Source organism: Malania oleifera, chromosome 3 (assembly GCF_029873635.1).
Source record: "Malania oleifera isolate guangnan ecotype guangnan chromosome 3, ASM2987363v1, whole genome shotgun sequence".
In the NCBI taxonomy this organism is placed as follows: Eukaryota; Viridiplantae; Streptophyta; class Magnoliopsida; order Santalales; family Ximeniaceae; genus Malania; species Malania oleifera.
Window position 1 is genome coordinate 16,594,256 of NC_080419.1, and position 10,260 is coordinate 16,604,515.

Genomic DNA, 10,260 nt, shown 5'->3' on the forward strand with positions numbered 1-10,260 from the left:
GTTGATGGTTTCAATATACCATTCGACGATTGTTTCGACGGATTAAGATAGAATGTTTGCTGTGAGAAAATCGTCGACAGTTTGGTGTGTTTTGACGGAATAAGATAAAATGTTTGTTGTGAGAAAACCATTGACAGTTTCACCAAACTGCCGATGATTTCAACTCTCCTCTTATTGCCATCAATACCGGCTCCTAACTTTCCTTGAAGCTTACCCCTTCCAACTTCCCTTCTTGGCGCACCCAACTAACATCATTACTCATTGGCACCTTCAGGGCTATCTTGACGGTACAACTGTTTCTTCGTCATGAACCCTTTCTCCCAGCACCTCCTTTGCTGGTTCATCTTCTGTAGGTATCTCCAATCTGGCTTTCTTCGAGCCGGTTATGCCGCTCATTGCCGCTTCAACCTTTGCTTATGATGCTTGGTCCAAGTTGCAATGATTGTATGCTAATCGTTCACACACTCGTGTTATGCAACTTAAAGAGGAGATTACTCTCATTCAGCGAGAGTCCCATTCTGTCTCGGAGTATCTCCATGCCATCAAGGTTTTAGTTGATGAACTTGCTGTGATTGACTCTCCCGTCTCAGCGGACGACACTACTTTATATCTCCTCAACGATTCTGGCCCTGAATTTAGTGAGATTGCATCGCCTATTCGGGCACATGAGAATTCTTTTATGTTTAAGGAGCTTTATGATATGCTGGTTGGCCATAAAAGTTACTTACAATGTGTCGACGCATCCAATTCCATGCTGGTTGCCACTACGAACCCCACTCAGCGTCGCATTCCACTTCCACTTTCAACTGCAACCAACGTTCCAGCCCTGGTTCCTATGGTCAACGTCGCCCCAACTTTGGTCGCAATAATCGTAGGGAGCAGTCTGGTAAGCCCTGTATCATTCGTCAATTGTGTGACAAAGTAGGCCACTCAACCAAGACTTGTTACTCGACTTTAGGAGTGAAGTCTGTAAATTGTGCCGCTACTAATGCATCTACCGACAAAAAGTGGCTTGTGGATTCCACTGCTTCTCACAACATCATCTCCGATCTTGCCAATCTCTCTGTTCACTCGGAGTATGATGACACGGATGAGGTCATCATTGGCGATGACTCAGGTTTGCGAGTCACACATGTTGGCTTTACGTCTCTTCCCTCTTCCTCGAAGCCTTTTAAATTGACCAATACTCTTTATGTTCCTAATATTCACAAAAACTTAATCTTCGTTCATAATTTCACTCATAGCAATAATTTATATCTTGAGTTTCACCTATTTTATTTTCTTTTGAAGGATTAAAGCATGGGGGCGACTCTTCTTCAAGGTAAATGTCAGGTTGATGTCTATCCAATGTCGATGGCGTCTTCCTCTAAAGCATCTTCTGTTTTAACACTTGTTGGTGAATGAACAATAGTTGATACCTAACATAGACGACTTGGGCGTCCGTCAAATAAAGTAGTTAATTTTGTTATTCGTACTTTTTCTCTACCAGTTGTAGTGTCTCGTGTCTCTTCATCTTCCATTTGTAATGCTTGTCAATGCAATAAAAGTCACAAGTTTCCTTTCTCTTCCACTTCTCTTGTTAGCACCCATCCACTTGAATGCATTTATACTAATTTTTGGAGGTCTACAAATTCCACTTCTTTTGATGTGTTTCAATTTTATGTCTCGTTTGTTGATCACTTTACTAAATATTGTTGGTTGTTTCCTATCCGATGAAAAAGTGATGTTTGCAACATTTTTTGTCAATTGAAATAACTACATGAAAAATAGTTTGGTTTTCACATCAAACACTTATACTCCGATAATAGGGGCGAATTTCAAGATCTTCGTCATTTTCTTGCCTTTAATTCCATTAGCTGGCTTACCACTGCTCCTCATACACCTCAGAAAAATGGTACAAGTGAACGTCGGCATTGACACATTGTCGAAACCGGTTTCACTCTGTTGAGTCAAGCCAGTCTTCCTCCTTATTATTGGTCCTATGCGTTTTAGGCAGCGGTTTATTTAATAAATTGTATACCCACTCCTATTTTGAAAAATAAAAGTCATTTCGAATGTTTGTTTGGTCATCGCCCCAATTACAAAAAGTTGCATATTTTTGTTATTAGTGTTACCTATGGCTGAAACCTTATACCACCAGTAAACTTCAACCAAAATCTACGCTCTCTTTCTCGGTTACTCGAGTTCTCAAAGTGCCTATAGGTGTATGGACCTTGTTACCTCTCGCATATATGTGTCTAGACATGTGGTTTTTGATGAATGTGTTTTCCCTTTTTCTTCCTCTGCCTATGTTGCTGTGTTTTCTCTGTTAGTTTCAAGTGCTATCACAAAAGATCTTGCCATTCCAGTGGTGCCTTCCATTGGACAGATACCCTCCTCTCCTACCACCGTGACAGACAGCGCTCCTGCAACTCCATCTTTCCCTTCCTGCTCTTCATCACTCTCCCCTGCACCTTCTCTACCAGAGGTAGCCACTTCATCCACCATACCTGCATCTTTGACCTAGTCCAACTATACTCATGGTATGACTACCCAATCTATGAATAATATTCATAAACCCAAACATCTTTACCTTGCCACTAGACACTCTCTTCCTCAACCTGTTGAGCCCACATGTGTGTCTTAGGCCTTGAAAGATCCCAAGTGGTGGCATGCTATTTCCAAAAAGTTTATTACGTTGGTTAAACATGGCACATGGGAGTTGGTTCCACTACGCTCTACAATCAGACCCGTTGCCTGCAAATGGATTTTTCATATCAAACGAATCTTGATGGTAGTATTTCTCGTTATAAAGCACGGTTAGTGGCCAAAGGTTTTCATCAACGACCTGATTTTGACTATAATGAGACGTACAACCCTGTTCTGAAGTTGGTGACTATTCAGGTTGTCCTCTCCATTGATGTTTATAAAAATTGGCCCCTTCGACAGCTAGATGTTAATAATGCGTTTCTACATAGCCACCTTCAAGAGGATGTATTCATGGTTCCACCTCCGGGTTTTGTTGATCCTAATCTGCCTTCTCATATTTGTTCTCATATTTGTAGGTTAAAGCGGTCTTTATATGGCTTGAAACAAGCACCTTGTGCTTGATATCAAGAACTGAGTGCTTGTCTTCTTCAACTCGGGTTTCAGCAGTCTAAATCTGATTTCTCTCCATTTATCTACATTTGTACTGATGTTACTCTCTATTTTTTGGTATATGCGGATGATCTCTTACTCACTAGTAGTAACTCTGCTGCTATTTTTAAGGTTGTTTAGCATCTTAGTCATCGATTTTCTTTGAAGGATCTTGGTCCCTTACATTATTTTCTTGGTGTTACCCATGGGCTATTCCTCTCCCAACAAAAGTATATTCAAGATCTTTTTTTTCACACTAAGATGAATGGTGCTAAGGCAGTGATGATTCCACTTGCCACAAAGGATCTTCTTGGTAATAGGAGAGGGCCATTGGCAATGAACCAACAATAAGTTTGGGATTTGTTTCTCAACTAATAATTACAAACTAAGCCTTAAGTCTCAATAAATAGAATCGGTCAAATGAATCTTTTTTCGCCAATTCACATGATAATTGATAATTTTGTTTGACAAATTTAGAACTATTAAATTCTTACTCACTATCTCATTTCAAGCTACTTAGACTTGGATCGGCTACATGTGAAAATATTCGACATTAAATGGATCCCAAATAGATTATTTATATATAATCAATTAATATATATAATTGCCCATAGATATTTACTTTTTTACTCTTACCAAGATGTAAATTTTGAGAATATTTTATAAAATAGAAAATTATTAATTGTATCTAATATTCTAAATCATTTTCATTAATTATTTTTTTTATTATCGTTAGCTAACCGTTGATTATAAGTTTATAACCACATTTGTAAAATTATCTTTGATAGTAATAGTCATAATAATAATAATAATTATAACATCACTAGTTTGACCGTGAGTTTAATCCCGTAGTCCAATCGATCTGGTGACTTTCTCAAGCTAGTTACGAAATTTCATTTTGAGAAGGGGAGGAGGGGAAATTACATAGTTTCAGACTTTCAGCTAGAAAATTTATATTTATATGTTTTAAAAAAATCTTAAGATTTTGTTTTATTTTTTTTTCCAAATTGAAGATGAGTTTTTAACTATTAAAAAGTTATTTTATGTGAGTCAAAAGTAAAAGAAGAAAAAAAAAGCCATATGGTCAAATTTTCAAAATCTTACATGACCAATGAATGATGTTCATGAAAATACATACACATGTTTGTCACAAAATCTTATAACTTAATGATTCTTTTATCTAAAAAAATTATTAATTATAAAAATATTTTATTAATATTTGGACACATTAAAATGTTATACGACTCAAATTGGTGGGAGAAATTATTAAGTTAGAGATTTTAATCATCCAATATTTTAGACTACTACTTTGATTTTTATGAAATTTAAATAAAAAACTAATCGTTTAATTTGAATTTTTCTAAAATCACTCACCCATTTGGAGAGATTTTAAATTTGGATTTTAATTGAATTTGGATAAGATATGATTCATTCCCCAAATTTAATTTATATTCCATTTTATTCTAATAATAACTATTTCATAAAATCAAACTAATGAAGGTTTGAATTTTATATCTCAAATATGTATTTGTCTTCCTATGAGAAATAATTGAATGTCTCTTTATCTAATGGCGAAGCTTCACAATTTGTATGCTTTTGTGTGTTTCTTACTCTTGCTTGTATATATATAGCGACACACCACACACATCAATGATCAAACCTACTTTGTTTCCTTCCATCTAATTCTTGCAACCCCATTTTGGGTTATTTATTCCAAGAAAAAAATCGTTTAACTTGTCATATTTGGTTATCAAATAGTTTCCTTGATTTTGATTGTTATTTACCTTCACCTTACACTAATTATTATAAAGAGCTGCTTCGATTGGTGTATATTTTTAAAGTCGATAGTGCATTCACTTTATACTAAATTCTCTTTTAAGTTATATTTAGTTTATTAGTCGACAGTGCATTCAATTTATAATAAATTCTCTTTAAGTTTTATTTAGTTTATTAGATGTTCATTCCTAAAATTTGAAATTCTCATACTGCCCAATTCTTGAAAAATAAAAATAAAAATAGGGTTATTAGGTTCGAATAGTGTTTAAGTTATTTTTAATACGAATAAGTCATTGTTATTTACCTTCACCTTAGACTAATTGTTATAAAGAGCTGCTTCGATTGGTGTATTTTTTTTAAAGTTGATAGTACATTCACTCTATACTAAATTCTCTTTAAGTTATATTTAGTTTATGAGATGTTTATTCCTAATTTTTTTTTAAAAAAAAATATTTTTTGAAGTAAAAAAATTATCATCATGAAAAATATAACAATGAAAAGAAATTTGATGCATGCATGAAATAGATAAGAAACTAGTATCTCACATTTAACTATAAGAATGTTTATTCCTAACCCATTACATGCTGGATGGAATAACTAACAATTCTGTTTGAGTGACTTTCTCGTAAATTATTATATCCTTATTCAATTTCTATCTCATCCTACCTTACTCATACACAATTTTGCATTAGTGAATATTTGGAACTTTTAAGGGTTGAGTATTTAATTGAAACTAATTGTTATTATATCCTTGTAAAATTTCTATCTCATCCTACCTTACTCATACACAACTTTGCATGAGTGAATATTTGGATCTTTTAAGTGTTGAGTATTTAGTTGGACCTAATTGCTGCTTTTCTATTGTGATAGAAAATGTGATACAATACTTCACTTCAGTTCTTCCTTTTGTTGGTTACTTAATTGAAAGTTGAATATTTTCTAACTAAGAGAGTTCGATGCAAAATGTGTGTAAGATATGTTTTATGAATAATCATTTAAAAAAGTTTCAATTGATCATTCAATCAATCGCAACTTCAATTTGCATAATACTATGCCTAAACTTTACCTATTAACAATATGTCATTTAATGTGCAATGTTTGTTTCCTATGATTGATGGAATACTCTCTTGACATTCTAATTAGCCATCCCAAAGCCCTTGTAGTCCTAAAGGATGAAAACATTCATTAAAATCATTATGGTCTATGATTTGTTTAGCTAAACCCTAATCCCTAACACTATAAAGGAAATCATGTAGTTATACTAGATTTCTTGACAATCGTTGACGGTTACTACATAACCCATCAATGGTTTCAGACAGAAGCATTTTCAGAAGGAAACCATTGATGGTTTTGCTTATTGCTGAAACGGTCATGAATTTCCTATTTGAATATTTGCTGATATATGATAGCCTTGAATCTTCTTGTTATGTATTTGAATATTTTTGAATTTGTAACTACCATACTTTGTACAATTCCTATATCAATAAAAGTATTCTGCAAATTCTACATGGTATCAAAACTTACTTCTCTAACGATTTTTTTTCCTCATGGTCGTTTCCCCTAAGTCTATGATTGTCAACAACTTCGAGCTTCGTGGCAGTGGTAACACTCATCTTGTTGCCATCAATGTCGGCTCTCAGCTTCCTCTAAAGCTGACCTTTTTCAACTTTCCTTCATGGCACGCCCAACTAACATTATTGCTCATCGGCTATGACTTCCAGGGCTATCTTGACAATACCACAGTATGTCCGTCATCGACACTTTCCACCAGTACCTCTTCTCCTGGATTATCTTCTGCAGATGCCTCCAATTCAGCCTTCTGGAGTTGGCTCAGGCAAGATAAGCTGATCCTTCATGCCATCCTTGCATCTGTCTCCGAACCAGTGATGCTGCTCATTGTTGCTTCCCCCACTGCTCGTGATGCATAGTTCAAGTTGCAATGATTGTATACCAATGGTTCACGTACTCGTGTTATGCAGCTTAAGGAGGAGTTTACTCTCATTCAGTAAGAGTATCGCTTGGTCTCGGAGTATCTCCATGCCATCAAGGTTCTATTTAATGAACTTGCAGTGATTAACTCTTCCGTCTTAGCGGATGACATTACTTTTTATGTCCTTAAAGACCTTGGTCCTGAATTCCGTGATATTGCAGCACCCATTCAAACACATGAGATTTCTCTTACGTTTGAAGAGCTTCATGACATGCTAGTTGGTCATGAAAGCTACTTGAAACGTGTTGAAGATTCCAACTCCACCCTGGTCGCACTACAAACACCACCCAGCGCCACATTGCTGCTTCCAAATTCAACCGCAACCAACGTTTCAGCACTGGTTCCTCGGGTTAGAATCGCACCAACTTTGGTCATTATAATTGCAAAGAGTGGTGGGGTAAGCCCCCAATTTTTTTCTAGTTATGTGACAAAGTGGGACACTTGACCAAGACTTGTTGCTCAATTTTCAGAGTGAATTCTATGAATTGTGCCACTTCCACCGAGTCCAACGACAAAAAAAGTGGCTTTTGGATTCCGCTGCTTCTCACAATACCACCTCTGATCTTGCCAATTTAACTGTTCACTTGGAGTATGATAGAACATATAAGGTCGTCATTGGTGATGACTCAAGTTTGCGAGTCACACATGTTGTCTATGACTTTTCCCTCTTCCTCGAAGCCCTTTACATTAACTAATACTCTTTGTGTTCCTAATAGTCACAAGAACTTAATCATTGTTCATAATTTCACTTGTTCCAATAATGTCTATCTTGAGTTTCACCCATTTTATTTTCTTATGAAGGATTAGAGCATAGGGATGACTCTTCTTCGCGATAAATGTCAGAATAGTGTCCATCCACTATCAAGTCCTCTGTTTTAGCGCCTTGTTGGTCAACGAACAACATCTGACACTTGGCATAGATGACTTGGGCATCTGTCAAATAAAATTGTTGATTTTTTTATTTGTACATTTTCTTTTCCAGTAGTAGTGTCTTCTACCTCTTCATTATCTCTTTGTAAAGCAAGTCATAAATTGCCTTTTTCTTCAACTTCTCTTATTAGCACTTATCATATTGAATATATCTGTACATATCTTTGGGAGCTTGCATCTTCCACTTCACTTGATGGGTTTCATTTTTATGTCTTATTTGTTGATCATTCTACCAAGTATTATTGGTTGTTTCCCATTCGTTGAAAAAGTGATGTTCGCTCCATTTTCTCTCAGTTAAAAGGGTTACTTGAAAAAATAATTTGGCTTTCAAATCAAGCACTTGTACTCTGAAAATTAGGGGAGGGGGGGATATCATGCTCTTCACCAATTTCTTTCTTCTAATTCCATTAGTTGGCTAACTAGTGCCGCTCTTTATACACCTCAAATGAATGGTATGAGTGAACGTCGACATCATCACATTGTCGAAACAATCCTAACTCTATTGAGTCTAGCAAATCTTCCTCCATCTTATTGGTCGTATGCGTTTCAGGCCGCGGTTTATTTAATAAATCGTATGTCCACTCCTATTTTGAAAAATAAAAGTCCATTCAAATGTTTATTTGGTCGCCTCCCCGATTACAAGAATTAGCTAATTTTTGGTTGTCAGTGTTACTTATGGCTAAAACCTTATACCACAAGTAAACTACAACCAAAATCAATGCCTTGTCTCTTCCTTGTTTACTCGAGCTCACAAAGTGCCTACAAGTGTATGGACCTTGTTACATCTCGCATCTACTTGTCTAGGCACGTGGTCTTTGATGATTGTATTTTTTCCTTTTCTTCCTCTGCCCGTGTCACTGTGCCTTTTCTGTTAGTTTCAGGTGCTAACACACAATATCTTGCCATACATGCGAACCTTCTATTGGATGGATACCCTCCTCTCCTACCACTTTTGCAACTCTGGCTCCACTTTCCTGACCATAATCTACCCTACACAATCTTGATTAGTGGTAATAATTCCACTCGCCACACCTGCAATTCCGAATCGCTCCACCCGTACTCATGCTATGACTACTCGGTCTATGAATGGTATTCGTAAACCTAAACATATTTATCTCGCTTCAAAACATCCTCTTCCTCAACCTGTAGAAGCCCACATGTGTGTCTCAAGCCTTGAAGGATCCCAAGTGGCGGCATACGATGTCATAGGAGCTCACTACTTTGGATAAACATGGCACATGGGAACTTGTTCCTCTATGCTCCACCATCAAACTCGTTGGTTGCAAATGGGTTTTCTGAATCAAACGAAATCCTAATGGTAGTATTTCTCGCTATAAAGCAATGTTAGTGGCCAAAGGTCTTCATTGTAATGCCCCGAACCCGAAACTGGGGTCTGGAGTGTTATTTAAAATAAATCTCTAATACCATATAATAAAACAGTGGAAGATCTCCATAACAATTATCAGAGTAACTAAAATATCCCAGTATACCATTAAATCCATCCCAATATCTCAATGAAGTTCCCAACTCATCAAAACCTAAATAAAATATCAATAATATCTTTAATATCAATTTAATACATCCTTGGAAATTCTAAGATAAACCACAAATAACAAATTTAATAATTAATTTAAATTACTATTTCTAATCCCACCCACGCTTTCGTTGTGCTATTCTAATTCCTGTCATATTCCAAAGAGCATCTAAAAAATATTTGATAATGATGGGGTGAGACACTTCTCAGTAAGGATGTAATAATTTATTATTAGTGTGTGGTCAATGAGTTTAGTGTATACAAAATATAACTTTTAATTTAACTCTAAAGAAAACTGCATAAATAAACTGTAACTCACACATATAATTTTAAATACTTAAATTTCCTTTACTTCATAAATCTGTCTTAATGTGGTTCATTTAATATATACTAATTCACACATACATCATTATTTATAAGCGAGAGTTCTTGAGGATTGGGGACATTACACGCCCACACATGTAATGTCCTTTTGCTCTGATACCTTATGTAACCTTACCCATTTAACTTGGGTGTGACTACAATTGATACCTATCAGGGCACTTGCTTTACTCAGCAAGCCCTCGGGTGGAGAGTTTACCTCTCCCCAATTACATGTAATACCATAGTATAAAATACATTTAATACTTTACTATAAATAACTTTCACATGCAAATACTCACACCTATATAAATATTATGAACTCATAACTTTAATTAAACAATAAAATTACACTTCTATAGTACTTCTATATACACGCCACACAGACCATTCCCTTCTATTTTATAAGTCATACGTCTAATGCCACATAGGCTAATGATATGCCACATAGGCTAGTGTATAGGCCACACAGGCTAAATATAGGCCACACAGACTAGTAAAATGCCACACAAGCTAGTATATATATATATAATCTGCCACACAGGCTAAATAT

The 10,260-nt window shown here is 35.7% G+C and overlaps 1 protein-coding gene across 1 annotated transcript; it reads left to right on the forward strand.

Moving 5' to 3' along the window:
- Positions 1–472: 472 nt before the first annotated feature.
- Positions 473–2,506, forward strand: LOC131151177 (uncharacterized). Its single transcript, XM_058102428.1, has 3 exons — positions 473–886; positions 1,009–1,117; positions 2,313–2,506. The coding sequence occupies exons 1-3, from the start codon at positions 473–475 to the stop codon at positions 2,504–2,506; spliced, it is 717 nt and encodes a 238-aa protein (XP_057958411.1).
- The last annotated feature ends 7,754 nt before the right edge of the window (positions 2,507–10,260 follow it).